General features: G+C 42.2%; 1 protein-coding gene across 1 annotated transcript; it reads right to left on the bottom strand.

Moving 5' to 3' along the window:
• Nucleotides 1–19,257: 19,257 nt before the first annotated feature.
• LOC136418852 (uncharacterized) lies at nucleotides 19,258–20,064 on the bottom strand. Its single transcript, XM_066405077.1, has one exon. The coding sequence runs from the start codon at nucleotides 20,062–20,064 to the stop codon at nucleotides 19,258–19,260; it is 807 nt and encodes a 268-aa protein (XP_066261174.1).
• Between the last annotated feature and the right edge of the window lie 4,914 nt (nucleotides 20,065–24,978).

Below are 24,978 nucleotides of genomic sequence, written 5' to 3'. Positions count from 1 at the left end.
TTTGATGAATTCCTGAGAAAAAAATTCACACTCGTCAAATAGACCGGGTAATTATCAATAGATTGCACACTCCGAGCTCGGAAATTTCTGGTCTGATTCGGCAGTGTGACCACTCATAATGTTCCTCTAGACTAGCTCTATCCAACCGTGGGATCAGTCGTCGGACTATTTTGATGAATTCCAGAAATAGAAGTAGACATACGTCAAATAAACCGGGTAAATATTAAAAGTTTGCACGTTCCGCGCTCGGAAATTTCTGGTCCGATTCGGCCGAGTGACCACTCAAAATGTTCCTCTAGACTAGCTCTATCCAACGGTGGGATTAGTCGTGGGACTATTTTGATGAAATCCTGAGAAAAAAATCAACAAACGTAAATTAAACCGGGTAATTATCAAAAGTTCGCACGCTCGGCGCTCGGAAATTTCTGGTCCGATTCGGCCGAGTGACCACTCAAAATGTTCCTCTAGACAAGCTCTATCCAACGGTGGGATTAGTGGTGGGACTATTTTGATGAATTCCAGAGATAGGAGTAGACATACGTCAAATAAACCGGGTAAATATTTAAAGTTTGCACGCTCCGCGCTCGGAAATTTCTGGTCCGATTCGGCCGAGTGACCACTCAAAATGTTCCTCTAGACAAGCTCTATCCAACGGTGGGATCAGTCGTGGGACTATTTTGATGAATTCCTGAGAAAAAAATTCACACTCGTCAAATAGACCGGGTAATTATCAATAGATTGCACACTCCGAGCTCGGAAATTTCTGGTCTGATTCGGCAGTGTGACCACTCATAATGTTCCTCTAGACTAGCTCTATCCAACCGTGGGATCAGTCGTCGGACTATTTTGATGAATTCCAGAAATAGAAGTAGACATACGTCAAATAAACCGGGTAAATATTAAAAGTTTGCACGTTCCGCGCTCGGAAATTTCTGGTCCGATTCGGCCGAGTGACCACTCAAAATGTTCCTCTAGACAAGCTCTATCCAACGGTGGGATCAGTCGTGGGACTATTTTGATGAATTCCTGAGAAAAAAATTCACACTCGTCAAATAAACCGGGTAATTATCAATAGATTGCACACTCCGAGCTCGGAAATTTCTGGTCTGATTCGGCCGAGTGACCACTCAAAATGTTCCTCTAGACAAGCTTTATCCAACGATGGGATCAGTCGTGGTACTATTTTGATGAATTCCAGAAATAGAAGTAGACATACGTCAAATAAACCGGGTAAATATTAAAAGTTTGCACGTTCCGCGCTCGGAAATTTCTGGTCTGATTCGGTCGAGTGACCACTCAAAATGTTCCTCTAGACAAGCTCTATCCAACGGTGGGATTAGTCGTGGGACTATTTTGATGAAATCCTGAGAAAAAAATCAACAAACGTCAAATAAACCGGGTAATTATCAAAAGTTCGCACGCTCCGCGCTCGGAAATTTCTGGTCCGATTCGGCCGAGTGACCACTCAAAATGTTCCTCTAGACAAGCTCTATCCAACGGTGGGATCAGTCGTGGGACTATTTTGATGAATTCCTGAGAAAAAAATTCACACTCGTCAAATAGACCGGGTAATTATCAATAGATTGCACACTCCGAGCTCGGAAATTTCTGGTCTGATTCGGCAGTGTGACCACTCATAATGTTCCTCTAGACTAGCTCTATCCAACCGTGGGATCAGTCGTGGGACTATTTTGATGAATTCCAGAAATAGAAGTAGACATACGTCAAATAAACCGGGTAAATATTAAAAGTTTGCACGCTCCACGCTCGGAAATTTCTGGTCCGATTCGGTCGAGTGACCACTCAAAATGTTCCTCTACACATGCTCTATCCAACGGTGGGATCAGTCGTGGGACTATTTTGATGAATTCCAGAAATAGAAGTAGACATACGTCAAATAAACCGGGTAAATATTAAAAGTTTGCACGTTCCGCGCTCGGAAATTTCTGGTCCGATTCGGCCGAGTGACCACTCAAAATGTTCCTCTAGACAAGCTCTATCTAACGGTGGGATCAGTTGTGGGACTATTTTGATGAATTCCTGAGAAGAAAATTCACAAACGTCAAATAAACCGGGTAAATATTAAAAGTTTGCACGCTCCGCGCTCGGAAATTTCTGGTCCGATTCGGCCGTGTGACCACACAAAATGTTCCTCTAGACAAGCTCTATCTAACGGTGGGATCAGTCGTGGGACTATTTTGATGAATTCCTGAGAAAAAAAATCACACACTTCAAATAAACCGGGTAAAGATTAAAAGTTTGCACGCTCCGCGCTCGGAAATTTCTGGTCCGATTCGGCCGAGTGACCACTCAAAATGTTCCTCTAGACAAGCTCTATCCAACGGTGGGATCAGTCGTGGGACTATTTTGATGAATTCCTGAGAAAAAAATTCACACTCGTCAAATAAACCGGGTAATTATCAATAGTTTGCACGCTCCGAGCTCGGAAATTTCTGGTCTGATTCGGCAGTGTGACCACTCGTAATGTTCCTCTAGACTAGCTCTATCCAACCGTGGGATCAGTCGTGGGACTATTTTGATGAATTCCTGAGAAAAAAATTCACACTCGTCAAATAAACCGGGTAATTATCAATAGTTTGCACGCTCCGCGCTTGGAAATTTCTGGTCCGATTCGGCCGAGTGACCACTCAAAATGTTCCTCTAGACAAGCTCTATCTAACGGTGGGATCAGTTGTGGGACTATTTTGATGAATTCCTGAGAAGAAAATTCACAAACGTCAAATAAACCGGGTAAATATTAAAAGTTTGCACGCTCCGCGCTCGGAAATTTCTGGTCCGATTCGGCCGTGTGACCACACAAAATGTTCCTCTAGACTAGCTCTATCCAACGGTGGTATCAGTCGTGGGACTATTTTGATGAATTCCTGAGAAGAAAATTCACAAACGTCAAATAAACCGGGTAAATATTAAAAGTTTGCACGCTCCGCGCTCGGAAATTTCTGGTCCGATTCGGCCGTGTGACCACACAAAATGTTCCTCTAGACTAGCTCTATCCAACGGTGGTATCAGTCGTGGGACTATTTTGATGAATTCCTGAGAAGAAAATTCACAAACGTCAAATAAACCGGGTAAATATTAAAAGTTTGCACGCTCCGCGCTCGGAAATTTCTGGTCCGATTCGGCCGAGTGACCACTCAAAATGTTCCTCTAGACAAGCTCTATCTAACGGTGGGATTAGTCGTGGGACTATTTTGATGAATTCCTGAGAAGAAAATTCACAAACGTCAAATAAACCGGGTAATTATCAAAAGTTTGCACGCTCCGAGCTCGGAAATTTCTGGTCTGATTCGGCAGTGTGACCACTCATAATGTTCCTCTAGACTAGCTCTATCCAACCGTGGGATCAGTCGTGGGACTATTTTGATGAATTCCTGAGAAAAAAATTCACACTCGTCAAATAAACCGGGTAATTATCAATAGTTTGCACGCTCCGCGCTTGGAAATTTCTGGTCCGATTCGGCCGAGTGACCACTCAAAATGTTCCTCTAGACTAGCTCTATCCAACGGTGGTATCAGTCGTGGGACTATTTTGAAGAATTCCTGAGAAAAAAATTCACACTCGTCAAATAAACCGGGGAATTATCAATAGTTTGCACGCTCCGAGCTCGGAAATTTCTGGTCTGATTCGGCAGTGTGACCACTCAAAATGTTCCTCTAGACAAGCTCTATCTAACGGTGGGATCAGTCGTGGGACTATTTTGATGAATTCCTGAGAAAAAAAATCACACATTTCAAATAAACCGGGTAAAGATTAAAAGTTTGCACGCTCCACGCTCGGAAATTTCTGGTCCGATTCGGTCGAGTGACCACTCAAAATGTTCCTCTACACATGCTCTATCCAACGGTGGGATCAGTCGTCTGACTATTTTGATGAATTCCAGAAATAGAAGTAGACATACGTCAAATAAACCGGGTAAATATTAAAAGTTTGCACGTTCCGCGCTCGGAAATTTCTGGTCCGATTCGGCGGAGTGACCACTCAAAATGTTCCTCTAGACAAGCTCTATCTAACGGTGGGATCAGTTGTGGGACTATTTTGATGAATTCCTGAGAAGAAAATTCACAAACGTCAAATAAACCGGGTAAATATTAAAAGTTTGCACGCTCCGCGCTCGGAAATTTCTGGTCCGATTCGGCCGTGTGACCACACAAAATGTTCCTCTAGACAAGCTCTATCTAACGGTGGGATCAGTCGTGGGACTATTTTGATGAATTCCTGAGAAAAAAAATCACACACTTCAAATAAACCGGGTAAAGATTAAAAGTTTGCACGCTCCGCGCTCGGAAATTTCTGGTCCGATTCGGCCGAGTGACCACTCAAAATGTTCCTCTAGACAAGCTCTATCCAACGGTGGGATCAGTCGTGGGACTATTTTGATGAATTCCTGAGAAAAAAATTCACACTCGTCAAATAAACCGGGTAATTATCAATAGTTTGCACGCTCCGAGCTCGGAAATTTCTGGTCTGATTCGGCAGTGTGACCACTCGTAATGTTCCTCTAGACTAGCTCTATCCAACCGTGGGATCAGTCGTGGGACTATTTTGATGAATTCCTGAGAAAAAAATTCACACTCGTCAAATAAACCGGGTAATTATCAATAGTTTGCACGCTCCGCGCTTGGAAATTTCTGGTCCGATTCGGCCGAGTGACCACTCAAAATGTTCCTCTAGACTAGCTCTATCCAACGGTGGTATCAGTCGTGGGACTATTTTGAAGAATTCCTGAGAAAAAAATTCACACTCGTCAAATAAACCGGGTAATTATCAATAGTTTGCACGCTCCGCGCTCGGAAATTTCTGGTCCGATTCGGCCGAGTGACCACTCAAAATGTTCCTCTAGACAAGCTCTATCCAACGGTGGGATCAGTCGTGGGACTATTTTGATGAATTCCTGAGAAAAAAATTCACACTCGTCAAATAAACCGGGTAATTATCAATAGATTGCACACTCCGAGCTCGGAAATTTCTGGTCTGATTCGGCAGTGTGACCACTCAAAATGTTCCTCTAGACAAGCTCTATCCAACGGTGGGATCAGTCGTGGGACTATTTTGATGAATTCCTGAGAAAAAAATTCACACTCGTCAAATAAACCGGGTAATTATCAATAGATTGCACACTCCGAGCTCGGAAATTTCTGGTCTGATTCGGCAGTGTGACCACTCATAATGTTCCTCTAGACTAGCTCTATCCAACCGTGGGATCAGTCGTGGGACTATTTTGATGAAATCCTGAGAAAAAAATCAACAAACGTCAAATAAACCGGGTAAATATTAGAAGTTTGCACGCTCCGCGCTCGGAAATTTCTGGTCCGATTCGGCCGAGTGACCACTCAAAATGTTCCTCTAGACTAGCTCTATCCAACGGTGGTATCAGTCGTGGGACTATTTTGATGAATTCCTGAGAAAAAAATTCACACTCGTCAAATAAACCGGGTAATTATCAATAGATTGCACACTCCGAGCTCGGAAATTTCTGGTCTGATTCGGCAGTGTGACCACTCATAATGTTCCTCTAGACTAGCTCTATCCAACCGTGGGATCAGTCGTGGGACTATTTTGATGAAATCCTGAGAAAAAAATCAACAAACGTCAAATAAACCGGGTAAATATTAGAAGTTTGCACGCTCCGCGCTCGGAAATTTCTGGTCCGATTCGGCCGAGTGACCACTCAAAATGTTCCTCTAGACAAGCTCTATCTAACGGTGGGATCAGTTGTGGGACTATTTTGATGAATTCCTGAGAAGAAAATTCACAAACGTCAAATAAACCGGGTAAATATTAAAAGTTTGCACGTTCCGCGCTCGGAAATTTCTGGTCCGATTCGGCCGAGTGACCACTCAAAATGTTCCTCTAGACAAGCTCTATCTAACGGTGGGATCAGTCGTGGGACTATTTTGATGAATTCCTGAGAAAAAAAATCACACACTTCAAATAAACCGGGTAAAGATTAAAAGTTTGCACGCTCCGCGCTCGGAAATTTCTGGTCCGATTCGGCCGAGTGACCACTCAAAATGTTCCTCTAGACAAGCTCTATCCAACGGTGGGATCAGTCGTGGGACTATTTTGATGAATTCCTGAGAAAAAAATTCACACTCGTCAAATAAACCGGGTAATTATCAATAGTTTGCACGCTCCGAGCTCGGAAATTTCTGGTCTGATTCGGCAGTGTGACCACTCGTAATGTTCCTCTAGACTAGCTCTATCCAACCGTGGGATCAGTCGTCGGACTACTTTGATGAATTCCTGAGAAGAAAATTCACACACGTCAAATAAACCGGGTAAATATTAAAAGTTTGCACGCTCCGCGCTCGGAAATTTCTGGTCCGATTCGGCCGAGTGACCACTCAAAATGTTCCTCTAGACAAGCTCTATCTAACGGTGGGATCAGTCGTGGGACTATTTTGATGAATTCCTGAGAAAAAAAATCACACATTTCAAATAAACCGGGTAAAGATTAAAAGTTTGCACGCTCCACGCTCGGAAATTTCTGGTCCGATTCGGTCGAGTGACCACTCAAAATGTTCCTCTACACATGCTCTATCCAACGGTGGGATCAGTCGTGGGACTATTTTGATGAATTCCAGAAATAGAAGTAGACATACGTCAAATAAACCGGGTAAATATTAAAAGTTTGCACGTTCCGCGCTCGGAAATTTCTGGTCCGATTCGGCCGAGTGACCACTCAAAATGTTCCTCTAGACTAGCTCTATCCAACGGTGGGATTAGTCGTGGGACTATTTTGATGAAATCCTGAGAAAAAAATCAACAAACGTCAAATAAACCGGGTAATTATCAAAAGTTCGCACGCTCCGCGCTCGGAAATTTCTGGTCCGATTCGGCCGAGTGACCACTCAAAATGTTCCTCTAGACTAGCTCTATCCAACGGTTGTATCAGTCGTGGGACTATTTTGATGAATTCCTGAGAAGAAAATTCACAAACGTCAAATAAACCGGGTAAATATTAAAAGTTTGCACGTTCCGCGCTCGGAAATTTCTGGTCCGATTCGGCCGAGTGACCACTCAAAATGTTCCTCTAGACAAGCTCTATCTAACGGTGGGATTAGTCGTGGGACTATTTTGATGAATTCCTGAGAAGAAAATTCACAAACGTCAAATAAACCGGGTAATTATCAAAAGTTCGCACGCTCCGCGCTCGGAAATTTCTGGTCCGATTCGGCCGAGTGACCACTCAAAATGTTCCTCTAGACTAGCTCTATCCAACGGTGGTATCAGTCGTGGGACTATTTTGAAGAATTCCTGAGAAAAAAATTCACACTCGTCAAATAAACCGGGTAATTATCAATAGTTTGCACGCTCCGAGCTCGGAAATTTCTGGTCCGATTCGGCCGAGTGACCACTCAAAATGTTCCTCTAGACTAGCTCTATCCAACGGTGGTATCAGTCGTGGGACTATTTTGAAGAATTCCTGAGAAAAAAATTCACACTCGTCAAATAAACCGGGGAATTATCAATAGTTTGCACGCTCCGAGCTCGGAAATTTCTGGTCTGATTCGGCAGTGTGACCACTCAAAATGTTCCTCTAGACAAGCTCTATCTAACGGTGGGATCAGTCGTGGGACTATTTTGATGAATTCCTGAGAAAAAAAATCACACATTTCAAATAAACCGGGTAAAGATTAAAAGTTTGCACGCTCCACGCTCGGAAATTTCTGGTCCGATTCGGTCGAGTGACCACTCAAAATGTTCCTCTACACATGCTCTATCCAACGGTGGGATCAGTCGTGGGACTATTTTGATGAATTCCAGAAATAGAAGTAGACATACGTCAAATAAACCGGGTAAATATTAAAACTTTGCACGTTCCGCGCTCGGAAATTTCTGGTCCGATTCGGCCGAGTGACCACTCAAAATGTTCCTCTAGACAAGCTCTATCTAACGGTGGGATCAGTCGTGGGACTATTTTGATGAATTCCTGAGAAAAAAAATCACACACTTCAAATAAACCGGGTAAAGATTAAAAGTTTGCACGCTCCGCGCTCGGAAATTTCTGGTCCGATTCGGCCGAGTGACCACTCAAAATGTTCCTCTAGACAAGCTCTATCCAACGGTGGGATCAGTCGTGGGACTATTTTGATGAATTCCTGAGAAAAAAAATCACACACTTCAAATAAACCGGGTAAAGATTAAAAGTTTGCACGCTCCGCGCTCGGAAATTTCTGGTCCGATTCGGCCGAGTGACCACTCAAAATGTTCCTCTAGACAAGCTCTATCTAACGGTGGGATCAGTTGTGGGACTATTTTGATGAATTCCTGAGAAGAAAATTCACAAACGTCAAATAAACCGGGTAAATATTAAAAGTTTGCACGCTCCGCGCTCGGAAATTTCTGGTCCGATTCGGCCGTGTGACCACACAAAATGTTCCTCTAGACAAGCTCTATCTAACGGTGGGATCAGTCGTGGGACTATTTTGATGAATTCCTGAGAAAAAAAATCACACACTTCAAATAAACCGGGTAAAGATTAAAAGTTTGCACGCTCCGCGCTCGGAAATTTCTGGTCCGATTCGGCCGAGTGACCACTCAAAATGTTCCTCTAGACAAGCTCTATCCAACGGTGGGATCAGTCGTGGGACTATTTTGATGAATTCCTGAGAAAAAAATTCACACTCGTCAAATAAACCGGGTAATTATCAATAGTTTGCACGCTCCGAGCTCGGAAATTTCTGGTCTGATTCGGCAGTGTGACCACTCGTAATGTTCCTCTAGACTAGCTCTATCCAACGGTGGGATCAGGCGTGGGACTATTTTGATGAATTCCAGAGATAGGAGTAGACATACGTCAAATAAACCGGGTAAATATTTAAAATTTGCACGCTCCGCGCTCGGAAATTTCTGGTCCGATTCGGCCGAGTGACCACTCAAAATGTTCCTCTAGACAAGCTCTATCTAACGGTGGGATCAGTCGTGGGACTATTTTGATGAATTCCTGAGAAAAAAAATCACACACTTCAAATAAACCGGGTAAAGATTAAAAGTTTGCACGCTCCACGCTCGGAAATTTCTGGTCCGATTCGGCCGTGTGACCACACAAAATGTTCCTCTAGACTAGCTCTATCCAACGGTGGGATTAGTCGTGGGACTATTTTGATGAAATCCTGAGAAAAAAATCAACAAACGTCAAATAAACCGGGTAATTATCAAAAGTTCGCACGCTCCGCGCTCGGAAATTTCTGGTCCGATTCGGCCGAGTGACCACTCAAAATGTTCCTCTAGACAAGCTCTATCTAACGGTGGGATCAGTCGTGGGACTATTTTGATGAATTCCAGAGATAGGAGTAGACATAGGTCAAATAAACCGGGTAAATATTAAAACTTTGCACGCTCCGCGCTCGGAAATTTCTGGTCCGATTCGGCCGAGTGACCACTCAAAATGTTCCTCTAGACAAGCTCTATCTAACGGTGGGATCAGTCGTGGGACTATTTTGATGAATTCCTGAGAAAAAAAATCACACACTTCAAATAAACCGGGTAAAGATTAAAAGTTTGCACGCTCCACGCTCGGAAATTTCTGGTCCGATTCGGTCGAGTGACCAGTCAAAATGTTCCTCTACACATGCTCTATCCAACGGTGGGATCAGTCGTGGGACTATTTTGATGAATTCCAGAAATAGAAGTAGACAAACGTCAAATAAACCGGATAAATATTAGAAGTTTGCACGCTCCGCGCTCGGAAATTTCTGGTCCGATTCGGCCGAGTGACCACTCAAAATGTTCCTCTAGACAAGCTCTATCCAACGGTGGGATCAGTCGTGGGACTATTTTGATGAATTCCTGAGAAAAAAATTCACACTCGTCAAATAGACCGGGTAATTATCAATAGATTGCACACTCCGAGCTCGGAAATTTCTGGTCTGATTCGGCAGTGTGACCACTCATAATGTTCCTCTAGACTAGCTCTATCCAACCGTGGGATCAGTCGTCGGACTATTTTGATGAATTCCAGAAATAGAAGTAGACATACGTCAAATAAACCGGGTAAATATTAAAAGTTTGCACGTTCCGCGCTCGGAAATTTCTGGTCCGATTCGGCCGAGTGACCACTCAAAATGTTCCTCTAGACTAGCTCTATCCAACGGTGGGATTAGTCGTGGGACTATTTTGATGAAATCCTGAGAAAAAAATCAACAAACGTAAATTAAACCGGGTAATTATCAAAAGTTCGCACGCTCGGCGCTCGGAAATTTCTGGTCCGATTCGGCCGAGTGACCACTCAAAATGTTCCTCTAGACAAGCTCTATCCAACGGTGGGATTAGTGGTGGGACTATTTTGATGAATTCCAGAGATAGGAGTAGACATACGTCAAATAAACCGGGTAAATATTTAAAGTTTGCACGCTCCGCGCTCGGAAATTTCTGGTCCGATTCGGCCGAGTGACCACTCAAAATGTTCCTCTAGACAAGCTCTATCCAACGGTGGGATCAGTCGTGGGACTATTTTGATGAATTCCTGAGAAAAAAATTCACACTCGTCAAATAGACCGGGTAATTATCAATAGATTGCACACTCCGAGCTCGGAAATTTCTGGTCTGATTCGGCAGTGTGACCACTCATAATGTTCCTCTAGACTAGCTCTATCCAACCGTGGGATCAGTCGTCGGACTATTTTGATGAATTCCAGAAATAGAAGTAGACATACGTCAAATAAACCGGGTAAATATTAAAAGTTTGCACGTTCCGCGCTCGGAAATTTCTGGTCCGATTCGGCCGAGTGACCACTCAAAATGTTCCTCTAGACAAGCTCTATCCAACGGTGGGATCAGTCGTGGGACTATTTTGATGAATTCCTGAGAAAAAAATTCACACTCGTCAAATAAACCGGGTAATTATCAATAGATTGCACACTCCGAGCTCGGAAATTTCTGGTCTGATTCGGCCGAGTGACCACTCAAAATGTTCCTCTAGACAAGCTTTATCCAACGATGGGATCAGTCGTGGTACTATTTTGATGAATTCCAGAAATAGAAGTAGACATACGTCAAATAAACCGGGTAAATATTAAAAGTTTGCACGTTCCGCGCTCGGAAATTTCTGGTCTGATTCGGTCGAGTGACCACTCAAAATGTTCCTCTAGACAAGCTCTATCCAACGGTGGGATTAGTCGTGGGACTATTTTGATGAAATCCTGAGAAAAAAATCAACAAACGTCAAATAAACCGGGTAATTATCAAAAGTTCGCACGCTCCGCGCTCGGAAATTTCTGGTCCGATTCGGCCGAGTGACCACTCAAAATGTTCCTCTAGACAAGCTCTATCCAACGGTGGGATCAGTCGTGGGACTATTTTGATGAATTCCTGAGAAAAAAATTCACACTCGTCAAATAGACCGGGTAATTATCAATAGATTGCACACTCCGAGCTCGGAAATTTCTGGTCTGATTCGGCAGTGTGACCACTCATAATGTTCCTCTAGACTAGCTCTATCCAACCGTGGGATCAGTCGTCGGACTATTTTGATGAATTCCAGAAATAGAAGTAGACATACGTCAAATAAACCGGGTAAATATTAAAAGTTTGCACGTTCCGCGCTCGGAAATTTCTGGTCCGATTCGGCCGAGTGACCACTCAAAATGTTCCTCTAGACTAGCTCTATCCAACGGTGGGATTAGTCGTGGGACTATTTTGATGAAATCCTGAGAAAAAAATCAACAAACGTAAATTAAACCGGGTAATTATCAAAAGTTCGCACGCTCCGCGCTCGGAAATTTCTGGTCCGATTCGGCCGAGTGACCACTCAAAATGTTCCTCTAGACAAGCTCTATCCAACGGTGGGATTAGTGGTGGGACTATTTTGATGAATTCCAGAGATAGGAGTAGACATACGTCAAATAAACCGGGTAAATATTTAAAGTTTGCACGCTCCGCGCTCGGAAATTTCTGGTCCGATTCGGCCGAGTGACCACTCAAAATGTTCCTCTAGACAAGCTCTATCCAACGGTGGGATCAGTCGTGGGACTATTTTGATGAATTCCTGAGAAAAAAATTCACACTCGTCAAATAGACCGGGTAATTATCAATAGATTGCACACTCCGAGCTCGGAAATTTCTGGTCTGATTCGGCAGTGTGACCACTCATAATGTTCCTCTAGACTAGCTCTATCCAACCGTGGGATCAGTCGTCGGACTATTTTGATGAATTCCAGAAATAGAAGTAGACATACGTCAAATAAACCGGGTAAATATTAAAAGTTTGCACGTTCCGCGCTCGGAAATTTCTGGTCCGATTCGGCCGAGTGACCACTCAAAATGTTCCTCTAGACAAGCTCTATCCAACGGTGGGATCAGTCGTGGGACTATTTTGATGAATTCCTGAGAAAAAAATTCACACTCGTCAAATAAACCGGGTAATTATCAATAGATTGCACACTCCGAGCTCGGAAATTTCTGGTCTGATTCGGCCGAGTGACCACTCAAAATGTTCCTCTAGACAAGCTTTATCCAACGATGGGATCAGTCGTGGTACTATTTTGATGAATTCCAGAAATAGAAGTAGACATACGTCAAATAAACCGGGTAAATATTAAAAGTTTGCACGTTCCGCGCTCGGAAATTTCTGGTCTGATTCGGTCGAGTGACCACTCAAAATGTTCCTCTAGACAAGCTCTATCCAACGGTGGGATTAGTCGTGGGACTATTTTGATGAAATCCTGAGAAAAAAATCAACAAACGTCAAATAAACCGGGTAATTATCAAAAGTTCGCACGCTCCGCGCTCGGAAATTTCTGGTCCGATTCGGCCGAGTGACCACTCAAAATGTTCCTCTAGACAAGCTCTATCCAACGGTGGGATTAGTGGTGGGACTATTTTGATGAATTCCAGAGATAGGAGTAGACATACGTCAAATAAACCGGGTAAATATTTAAAGTTTGCACGCTCCGCGCTCGGAAATTTCTGGTCCGATTCGGCCGAGTGACCACTCAAAATGTTCCTCTAGACAAGCTCTATCCAACGGTGGGATTAGTCGTGGGACTATTTTGATGAAATCCTGAGAAAAAAATCAACAAACGTCAAATAAACCGGGTAAATATTAGAAGTTTGCACGCTCCGCGCTCGGAAATTTCTGGTCCGATTCGGCCGAGTGACCACTCAAAATGTTCCTCTAGACAAGCTCTATCCAACGGTGGGATCAGGCGTGGGACTATTTTGATGAATTCCAGAGATAGGAGTAGACATACGTCAAATAAACCGGGTAAATATTTAAAGTTTGCACGCTCCGCGCTCGGAAATTTCTGGTCCGATTCGGCCGAGTGACCACTCAAAATGTTCCTCTAGACAAGCTCTATCCAACGGTGGGATTAGTCGTGGGACTATTTTGATGAAATCCTGAGAAAAAAATCAACAAACGTCAAATAAACCGGGTAAATATTAGAAGTTTGCACGCTCCGCGCTCGGAAATTTCTGGTCCGATTCGGCCGAGTGACCACTCAAAATGTTCCTCTAGACAAGCTCTATCCAACGGTGGGATCAGTCGTGGGACTACTTTGATGAATTCCAGAGATAGGAGTAGACATAGGTCAAATAAACCGGGTAAATATTAAAAGTTTGCACGCTCCGCGCTCGGAAATGTCTGGTCTGATTCGGTCGAGTCACCACTCAAAATGTTCCTCTAGACTAGCTCTATCCAACGGTGGGATCAGTCGTGGGACTATTTTGATGAATTCCTGAGAAAAAAATTCACACACGTCAAATAAACCGGGTAAATATTAAAAGTTTGCACGTTCCGCGCTCGGAAATTTCTGGTCCGATTCGGCCGAGTGACCACTCAAAATGTTCCTCTAGACAAGCTCTATCTAACGGTGGGATCAGTCGTGGGACTATTTTGATGAATTCCTGAGAAAAAAAATCACACACTTCAAATAAACCGGGTAAAGATTAAAAGTTTGCACGCTCCACGCTCGGAAATTTCTGGTCCGATTCGGCCGTGTGACCACACAAAATGTTCCTCTAGACTAGCTCTATCCAACGGTGGGATTAGTCGTGGGACTATTTTGATGAAATCCTGAGAAAAAAATCAACAAACGTCAAATAAACCGGGTAATTATCAAAAGTTCGCACGCTCCGCGCTCGGAAATTTCTGGTCCGATTCGGCCGAGTGACCACTCAAAATGTTCCTCTAGACAAGCTCTATCTAACGGTGGGATCAGTCGTGGGACTATTTTGATGAATTCCAGAGATAGGAGTAGACATAGGTCAAATAAACCGGGTAAATATTAAAAGTTTGCACGCTCCGCGCTCGGAAATTTCTGGTCCGATTCGGCCGAGTGACCACTCAAAATGTTCCTCTAGACAAGCTCTATCTAACGGTGGGATCAGTCGTGGGACTATTTTGATGAATTCCTGAGAAAAAAAATCACACACTTCAAATAAACCGGGTAAAGATTAAAAGTTTGCACGCTCCACGCTCGGAAATTTCTGGTCCGATTCGGTCGAGTGACCAGTCAAAATGTTCCTCTACACATGCTCTATCCAACGGTGGGATCAGTCGTGGGACTATTTTGATGAATTCCAGAAATAGAAGTAGACAAACGTCAAATAAACCGGGTAAATATTAGAAGTTTGCACGCTCCGCGCTCGGAAATTTCTGGTCCGATTCGGCCGAGTGACCACTCAAAATGTTCCTCTAGACAAGCTCTATCCAACGGTGGGATCAGTCGTGGGACTATTTTGATGAATTCCTGAGAAAAAAATTCACACTCGTCAAATAGACCGGGTAATTATCAATAGATTGCACACTCCGAGCTCGGAAATTTCTGGTCTGATTCGGCAGTGTGACCACTCATAATGTTCCTCTAGACTAGCTCTATCCAACCGTGGGATCAGTCGTCGGACTATTTTGATGAATTTCAGAAATAGAAGTAGACATACGTCAAATAAACCGGGTAAATATTAAAAGTTTGCACGTTCCGCGCTCGGAAATTTCTGGTCCGATTCGGCCGAGTGACCACTCAAAATGTTCCTCTAGACTAGCTCTATCCAACGGTGGGATTAGTCGTGGGACTATTTTGATGAAATCCTGAGAAAAAAATCAACAAACGTAAATTAAACCGGGTAATTATCAAAAGTTCGCACGCTCCGCGCTCGGAAATTTCTGGTCCGATTCGGCCGAGTGACCACTCAAAATGTTCCTCTAGACAAGCTCTATCCAACGGTGGGATTAGTGGTGGGACTATTTTGATGAATTCCAGAGATAGGAGTAGACATACGTCAAATAAACCGGGTAAATATTTAAAGTTTGCACGCTCCGCGCTCGGAAATTTCTGGTCCGATTCGGCCGAGTGACCACTCAAAATGTTCCTCTAGACAAGCTCTATCCAACGGTGGGATCAGTCGTGGGACTATTTTGATGAATTCCTGAGAAAAAAATTCACACTCGTCAAATAGACCGGGTAATTATCAATAGATTGCACACTCCGAGCTCGGAAATTTCTGGTCTGATTCGGCAGTGTGACCACTCATAATGTTCCTCTAGACTAGCTCTATCCAACCGTGGGATCAGTCGTCGGACTATTTTGATGAATTCCAGAAATAGAAGTAGACATACGTCAAATAAACCGGGTAAATATTAAAAGTTTGCACGTTCCGCGCTCGGAAATTTCTGGTCCGATTCGGCCGAGTGACCACTCAAAATGTTCCTCTAGACAAGCTCTATCTAACGGTGGGATCAGTCGTGGGACTATTTTGATGAATTCCTGAGAAAAAAAATCACACACTTCAAATAAACCGGGTGTCCTTGTGTGGTTAAAAGATGTTGATGATCGCGAATGTTGTAAGGAACTCTTTTATTTTAATCTTGACAACTACTTAAATAAACTAATTTGACAAAAAGTAACTATTCACAAAATACTCTAAAAAATAATAATAATTGGTGGTTTGCCAGACCTACCTATGACAACAACCAGATTATAATACACCTATAATGAACTAATTATTAATAACGTAAAACAGGTACTAACAATTAGCACCTGAACTAAATTACGTGCACCACAATACTCCCCCCCCAATAACGGAGGTATAATGTTAAGGGTATTAATCGTTACAATATAAAAATATAATTTAATTATGATTAATAATTTATACATTAGCAAAACGTACGGTTTTATCTTTCTTCTTTGTATGGTGATGGATGATTGGTTGGTTGATAAGAGAATCGAATTGATTATTAATTTTTGGATCTTGTGAGATTAAAAATGCAGGTTTTAACCTATCCATGGAAATATTCACTTCCTTATCTCTGACAACAATTGTAAAATATTTGTCTTCACGTTTTTTAACAAGAAAGGGACCTTCATACGGAGGTTGAAGAGATCTCTTTATGGTATCATTCCGAAGAAAAACATGTGTACAAGTGTTTAATTCAGGAGTTATAAAAATTTTTCTGTTAGAATGATGAGTAGTTGGAACTGGTTGAAGAGATTGCATTTTTTGTTTGAGGGTTTGTATAAAAGAAGAAGGATGGTCAACGATATTGCTGTCTTGAAAAAATTCACCTGGTAGTCTTAACGTTGTACCGTACAACATTTCAGCAGGAGAAACTCCTATCTCTTCTCGTAAGGTAGAACGTAATCCGAGTAAGATAGTAGGTAAGATTTCTGTCCAGCGTTCAGTTGCATAAGCTTTGATAGCTGCTTTTAATGTTCGATGCCATCTCTCTACTTTGCCATTTGTATTCGGATGGTAAGGAGAAGAACGGGCACGTTTACAGCCTAAAATTTGGGTTAAGGATTGGAAAAGAGAGCTTTCGAATTGACGACCTTGATCTGTAAAAATTTTAATAGGGGTGCCAAAACGACAAATCCAATTGCTATAAAAGCAATTGGCAACGGTTTCTGATGATATATTGGTCATGGGATAAGCCTCTGCCCAACAAGAAAATCTATCAATAATTGTGAGACAATAAGTGAAACCGTTTGAGGGAGGTAAAGGACCTATTATATCAATGTGAATATCATGGAATCTGGAATCCGGAATTTGAATTTGTTTGAATGGGGTAACAGTGTGTTTATGAATTTTGGCTTTTTGACAGTTAATACAACAACGAGTCCATTCTCGGATATTTTTATTCATTGAAGGCCAAACAAAACGGGATGAAATAAGTTTTGTTGTACCTTTAATACCTGGATGAGAAAGATTATGAAATTTATTAAATATAGCTTGTCGAAAATGTTTCGGTATGAATGGGCGAATTCTAGAGTTACTATCGTCGCAGTAAATCAAATTTTGTGTATTAGGAACTTGAAATTGTTTTAAGGTAAGTGATGTAAGTTGAGGATTTCTAAAAATGTGTTGAAATTCTGGGTCTGTTGTTTGAGCTTTTGCTATTTCATCGTAATCTATGGAATTCGGAAAAGAAATGGTTTGAATTCTAGATAGAGTATCTGCTACAATGTTGTTTTTGCCACTTATGTGAAGTATGTTGGTTGAGAATTGTGAAATGAAATCTAAATGTCTCATTTGTCTAGGAGATGCTTTATCAGATTTTTGAATGAATGCATAAATGAGTGGTTTGTGGTCTGTGTAAATTGTGAAAGGTCTTCCTTCAAGAAAATGACGAAAATATTTGATTGCTGAATACAGTGCAAGTAATTCGCGATCGTAAGTACTGTAATTACATTGAGTTTTTGAAAATTTCTTGGAGAAGAAGCTTAAGGGTTTCCATGAGGAATTTACCATTTGTTCTACAACTGCTCCCATAGCAAAATCTGATGCATCCACTGTTAAAGAAAGTGGAGCTGATGAACTGGGGTGATTTAATGTAGCAGCGTTTGCTAAGTCGTGTTTACATTCATTGAAAGCATTCACAGTTTCGTCAGTCCACTTGATTGGTGTTTTGTCATTTTTCTTACAGTTTTTGTGTAAGTCATGAAGAACACTTTGATGATGTGCAGCGTGAGGTAAGCATTTACGATAAAAATTGAGCATTCCTAGAAAACGTCTGAGATCTGAAATTGATTTAGGAAGAGGATAGTTTGAAATGGTGGATACCTTTTCGGGAAGAGGAGAAGAACCTTTTTCAGAAACTTGGTATCCGAGAAATTGAACTTTATGTTCGCCAAAAACACATTTGTTTAGGTTTATTGTCAACCCATATTGGTGGAGACGTTCGAAAATTGTTTTGAGATGCTCTTTGTGCTGAGCTTCGTTTGTTGATGCAATTAGGATATCATCTATATAAGAAAAACAAAAATCCAAATCTCCAAGTACTTCATTGATGAAGCGTTGGAATGATTGTGCTGCGTTTTTCAATCCAAATTGCATCCTTGTAAATTCGAACAATCCAAAAGGTGTGATTATGGCTGTTTTTGGAATGGATTCCTCTTCAACTGGGATTTGATGATAAGCTCTGATGAGGTCAATCGTGGAAAAAATTGTTTTTCCTTCGAGAAAATAAGAAAAGTCATGTAAATTGGGGACTGGGTATTTGTCTACCACAGTAATTGAATTGAGTCTGCGATAGTCTCCAACCGGTCGCCAATCGGAAGAGTTTTTCTTGGGAACCATATGTAGAGGGCTGGCCCAAGGACTATTTGAAGGACGACAAATACCTAAGTTAATGAGGTGTTGAATTTCTTGTTTTGCCAATTTAAGCTTTTCTGCTGAAAGGCGTCTAGGTTTGGAAGAAATAGGAAAACCTTCTGTGAAAATAGTGTGAGAGGTGCTATGTTTTAGTGATAAGGGAGTAGATGAGAATTTTGTAATTTCTGGAAATTGAACCAAAATGTCAAAATATTTGCATGAAGAAGGAATTGCATGAACTGATGATGTAGAAAGACAAGAAATTTTACCATTGTTTGTCAGATTAGTTGTGCTGTCGATAATTCGTTTACTGCCCAAATCTAGTATTATGTTAAAATAGTGGAGAAAATCAATTCCAATAATCGCATGATTTGTTTGTGCCACAATAAAATTCCATGTAAACGTTCTTCGGAGACCTAAACTAACTGTAAGAGTCTTGGTTCCGAAGGTGGAAATACATGTGTTGTTGGCCGCAAATAAGGTGTATTGAGATTGATTTTGTTGTATTTGAAAAGATTTGGGTAACAACGAAACATCAGAACCAGTATCTATAAGGAAATGAATACCAGTTAAAGGGTCTTTGATAACTAACCTGTGACTAATTATATTAATGTTTTTTTGTCTATCTTCGTTGGTGTTCGTGGAGATCTTCACTTGGCAGTCCTTTGTACCCGCGCCGTCTGCTGCCCAGGACGACGCGATCGTTAGTTTTCCTTCTTGTAATCACAAGGAGACACACACTTGCGAGCTTTTTCTTGGTAATTTTGATGGTACCAGCACCATGAAGAATTTTGACGATCTCTGCTGGGTGAATTGCGTCGAAATTTAGAAGATCTTAATTTCGAATGGGATCTGATTTGCCTCTCTAATTTATCCAAACGTTTAGTGATGTGTTTGAATTCTTCTGAAGATGTATTTTTGTTGATTTCTGTGGGACTGCTTGTGCATATCTCTGATTTGATTTGGGAAACTTGGGAAAACTCTATATCAGCAATTTTATCTGCTATATTCGCCACTTCTGATAATGGCAAGGAACATGCCGTTAAAATGGTCTGCATATTGTGAGGTAATCTCTGCATCCAAAGGGTTTTCAACATCTCTTCTTGAAGTGAAGAGCCTCCCAAACTGTTCATTTCAGATAGAAGTATGGAAGGCTTTTTGTCTCCAAGTTGAAGTTGCGAAAAAAGTTTCTTATACTTTTTTTCTTGTGATTCTACGAGGGCATCCAATACCTTTTGACGAAGGGTTTGGAACTTGTTGTTCATGGGAGGTTTAATAATTAGATCTCTAACACAAATCAAACTTTCTGTGTCCATAATTCCGATAGTAGTGTGGAATTTCAAGTCGTCTGAAGTCACTCCATTGATAAAAAATTGTGATTCCAATTGAGAAAACCACAATTCTGGATCTGTTCTACTAAATGGTGGAGCTTTAATGAAGATTCTAGCTTCTTGATCCATAGAGGGCTCGATGACGTTAGCTTCTGGCTGGATGGTTCTAGAACGTGGCATGATTGGATGAGATAGCTTGTGTTCTAGAGGGTTGATGCGTTGAGTTCGGAATCGGGGTCACCAATTGTCCTTGTGTGGTTAAAAGATGTTGATGATCGCGAATGTTGTAAGGAACTCTTTTATTTTAATCTTGACAACTACTTAAATAAACTAATTTGACAAAAAGTAACTATTCACAAAATACTCTAAAAAATAATAATAATTGGTGGTTTGCCAGACCTACCTATGACAACAACCAGATTATAATACACCTATAATGAACTAATTATTAATAACGTAAAACAGGTACTAACAATTAGCACCTGAACTAAATTACGTGCACCACACCGGGTAAAGATTAAAAGTTTGCACGCTCCGCGCTCGGAAATTTCTGGTCCGATTCGGCCGAGTGACCACTCAAAATGTTCCTCTAGACAAGCTCTATCCAACGGTGGGATCAGTCGTGGGACTATTTTGATGAATTCCTGAGAAAAAAATTCACACTCGTCAAATAAACCGGGTAATTATCAATAGTTTGCACGCTCCGAGCTCGGAAATTTCTGGTCTGATTCGGCAGTGTGACCACTCATAATGTTCCTCTAGACTAGCTCTATCCAACCGTGGGATCAGTCGTCGGACTATTTTGATGAATTCCAGAAATAGAAGTAGACATACGTCAAATAAACCGGGTAAATATTAAAAGTTTGCACGTTCCGCGCTCGGAAATTTCTGGTCCGATTCGGCCGAGTGACCACTCAAAATGTTCCTCTAGACAAGCTCTATCTAACGGTGGGATCAGTCGTGGGACTATTTTGATGAATTCCTGAGAAAAAAAATCACACACTTCAAATAAACCGGGTAAAGATTAAAAGTTTGCACGCTCCGCGCTCGGAAATTTCTGGTCCGATTCGGCCGAGTGACCACTCAAAATGTTCCTCTAGACAAGCTCTATCCAACGGTGGGATCAGTCGTGGGACTATTTTGATGAATTCCTGAGAAAAAAATTCACACTCGTCAAATAAACCGGGTAATTATCAATAGTTGGCACGCTCCGAGCTCGGAAATTTCTGGTCTGATTCGGCAGTGTGACCACTCGTAATGTTCCTCTAGACTAGCTCTATCCAACCGTGGGATCAGTCGTCGGACTACTTTGATGAATTCCTGAGAAGAAAATTCACACACGTCAAATAAACCGGGTAAATATTAAAAGTTTGCACGCTCCGCGCTCGGAAATTTCTGGTCCGATTCGGCCGAGTGACCACTCAAAATGTTCCTCTAGACAAGCTCCATCTAACGGTGGGATCAGTCGTGGGACTATTTTGATGAATTCCTGAGAAAAAAAATCACACATTTCAAATAAACCGGGTAAAGATTAAAAGTTTGCACGCTCCACGCTCGGAAATTTCTGGTCCGATTCGGTCGAGTGACCACTCAAAATGTTCCTCTACACATGCTCTATCCAACGGTGGGATCAGTCGTGGGACTATTTTGATGAATTCCAGAAATAGAAGTAGACATACGTCAAATAAACCGGGTAAATATTAAAAGTTTGCACGTTCCGCGCTCGGAAATTTCTGGTCCGATTCGGCCGTGTGACCACACAAAATGTTCCTCTAGACTAGCTCTATCCAACGGTGGGATTAGTCGTGGGACTATTTTGATGAAATCCTGAGAAAAAAATCAACAAACGTCAAATAAACCGGGTAATTATCAAAAGTTCGCACGCTCCGCGCTCGGAAATTTCTGGTCCGATTCGGCCGAGTGACCACTCAAAATGTTCCTCTAGACAAGCTCTATCCAACGGTGGGATCAGTCGTGGGACTATTTTGATGAATTCCTGAGGAAAAAATTCACACTCGTCAAATAAACCGGGTAATTATCAATAGATTGCATACTCCGAGCTCGGAAATTTCTGGTCTGATTCGGCAGTGTGACCACTCATAATGTTCCTCTAGACTAGCTCTATCCAACCGTGGGATCAGTCGTCGGACTATTTTGATGAATTCCAGAAATAGAAGTAGACATACGTCAAATAAACCGGGTAAATATTAAAAGTTTGCACGTTCCGCGCTCGGAAATTTCTGGTCCGATTCGGCCGAGTGACCACTCAAAATGTTCCTCTAGACAAGCTCTATCTAACGGTGGGATCAGTCGTGGGACTATTTTGATGAATTCCTGAGAAAAAAAATCACACACTTCAAATAAACCGGGTAAAGATTAAAAGTTTGCACGCTCCACGCTCGGAAATTTCTGGTCCGATTCGGCCGTGTGACCACACAAAATGTTCCTCTAGACTAGCTCTATCCAACGGTGGGATTAGTCGTGGGACTATTTTGATGAAATCCTGAGAAAAAAATCAACAAACGTCAAATAAACCGGGTAATTATCAAAAGTTCGCACGCTCCGCGCTCGGAAATTTCTGGTCCGATTCGGCCGAGTGACCACTCAAAATGTTCCTCTAGACAAGCTCTATCTAACGGTGGGATCAGTCGTGGGACTATTTTGATGAATTCCAGAGATAGGAGTAGACATAGGTCAAATAAACCGGGTAAATATTAAAAGTTTGCACGCTCCGCGCTCGGAAATTTCTGGTCCGATTCGGCCGAGTGACCACTCAAAATGTTCCTCTAGACAAGCTCTATCTAACGGTGGGATCAGTCGTGGGACTATTTTGATGAATTCCTGAGAAAAAAAATCACACACTTCAAATAAACCGGGTAAAGATTAAAAGTTTGCACGCTCCACGCTCGGAAATTTCTGGTCCGATTCGGTCGAGTGACCAGTCAAAATGTTCCTCTACACATGCTCTATCCAACGGTGGGATCAGTCGTGGGACTATTTTGATGAATTCCTGAGAAAAAAATTCACACTCGTCAAATAGACCGGGTAATTATCAATAGATTGCACACTCCGAGCTCGGAAATTTCTGGTCTGATTCGGCAGTGTGACCACTCATAATGTTCCTCTAGACTAGCTCTATCCAACCGTGGGATCAGTCGTCGGACTATTTTGATGAATTCCAGAAATAGAAGTAGACATACGTCAAATAAACCGGGTAAAGATTAAAAGTTTGCACGCTCCGCGCTCGGAAATTTCTGGTCCGATTCGGCCGAGTGACCACTCAAAATGTTCCTCTAGACAAGCTCTATCCAACGGTGGGATCAGTCGTGGGACTATTTTGATGAATTCCTGAGAAAAAAATTCACACTCGTCAAATAAACCGGGTAATTATCAATAGTTTGCACGCTCCGAGCTCGGAAATTTCTGGTCTGATTCGGCAGTGTGACCACTCATAATGTTCCTCTAGACTAGCTCTATCCAACCGTGGGATCAGTCGTCGGACTATTTTGATGAATTCCAGAAATAGAAGTAGACATACGTCAAATAAACCGGGTAAATATTAAAAGTTTGCACGTTCCGCGCTCGGAAATTTCTGGTCCGATTCGGCCGAGTGACCACTCAAAATGTTCCTCTAGACAAGCTCTATCTAACGGTGGGATCAGTCGTGGGACTATTTTGATGAATTCCTGAGAAAAAAAATCACACACTTCAAATAAACCGGGTAAAGATTAAAAGTTTGCACGCTCCGCGCTCGGAAATTTCTGGTCCGATTCGGCCGAGTGACCACTCAAAATGTTCCTCTAGACAAGCTCTATCCAACGGTGGGATCAGTCGTGGGACTATTTTGATGAATTCCTGAGAAAAAAATTCACACTCGTCAAATAAACCGGGTAATTATCAATAGTTGGCACGCTCCGAGCTCGGAAATTTCTGGTCTGATTCGGCAGTGTGACCACTCGTAATGTTCCTCTAGACTAGCTCTATCCAACCGTGGGATCAGTCGTCGGACTACTTTGATGAATTCCTGAGAAGAAAATTCACACACGTCAAATAAACCGGGTAAAGATTAAAAGTTTGCACGCTCCACGCTCGGAAATTTCTGGTCCGATTCGGTCGAGTGACCACTCAAAATGTTCCTCTACACATGCTCTATCCAACGGTGGGATCAGTCGTGGGACTATTTTGATGAATTCCAGAAATAGAAGTAGACATACGTCAAATAAACCGGGTAAATATTAAAAGTTTGCACGTTCCGCGCTCGGAAATTTCTGGTCCGATTCGGCCGTGTGACCACACAAAATGTTCCTCTAGACTAGCTCTATCCAACGGTGGGATTAGTCGTGGGACTATTTTGATGAAATCCTGAGAAAAAAATCAACAAACGTCAAATAAACCGGGTAATTATCAAAAGTTCGCACGCTCCGCGCTCGGAAATTTCTGGTCCGATTCGGCCGAGTGACCACTCAAAATGTTCCTCTAGACAAGCTCTATCTAACGGTGGGATCAGTCGTGGGACTATTTTGATGAATTCCAGAGATTGGAGTAGACATAGGTCAAATAAACCGGGTAAATATTAAAAGTTTGCACGCTCCGCGCTCGGAAATTTCTGGTCCGATTCGGCCGAGTGACCACTCAAAATGTTCCTCTAGACAAGCTCTATCTAACGGTGGGATCAGTCGTGGGACTATTTTGATGAATTCCTGAGAAAAAAAATCACACACTTCAAATAAACCGGGTAAAGATTAAAAGTTTGCACGCTCCACGCTCGGAAATTTCTGGTCCGATTCGGCCGAGTGACCACTCAAAATGTTCCTCTAGACAAGCTCTATCTAACGGTGGGATTAGTCGTGGGACTATTTTGATGAATTCCTGAGAAGAAAATTCACAAACGTCAAATAAACCGGGTAATTATCAAAAGTTCGCACGCTCCGCGCTCGGAAATTTCTGGTCCGATTCGGCCGAGTGACCACTCAAAATGTTCCTCTAGACTAGCTCTATCCAACAGTGGTATCAGTCGTGGGACTATTTTGAAGAATTCCTGAGAAAAAAATCAACAAACGTCAAATAAACCGGGTAATTATCAAAAGTTCGCAC

The sequence above is a fragment of the Euwallacea similis genome, unplaced genomic scaffold (genome assembly GCF_039881205.1).
Source record: "Euwallacea similis isolate ESF13 unplaced genomic scaffold, ESF131.1 scaffold_38, whole genome shotgun sequence".
NCBI classification, from domain to species: domain Eukaryota; kingdom Metazoa; phylum Arthropoda; class Insecta; order Coleoptera; family Curculionidae; genus Euwallacea; species Euwallacea similis.
This window is presented reverse-complemented; position numbering and strand designations above follow the sequence as displayed.

Bases quoted from the DNA above. Each gene is read 5' to 3' on its own strand.
- LOC136418852 (XM_066405077.1), bottom strand. From the start codon at position 20,064: ATGCCACGTTCTAGAACCATCCAGCCAGAAGCTAACGTCATCGAGCCC.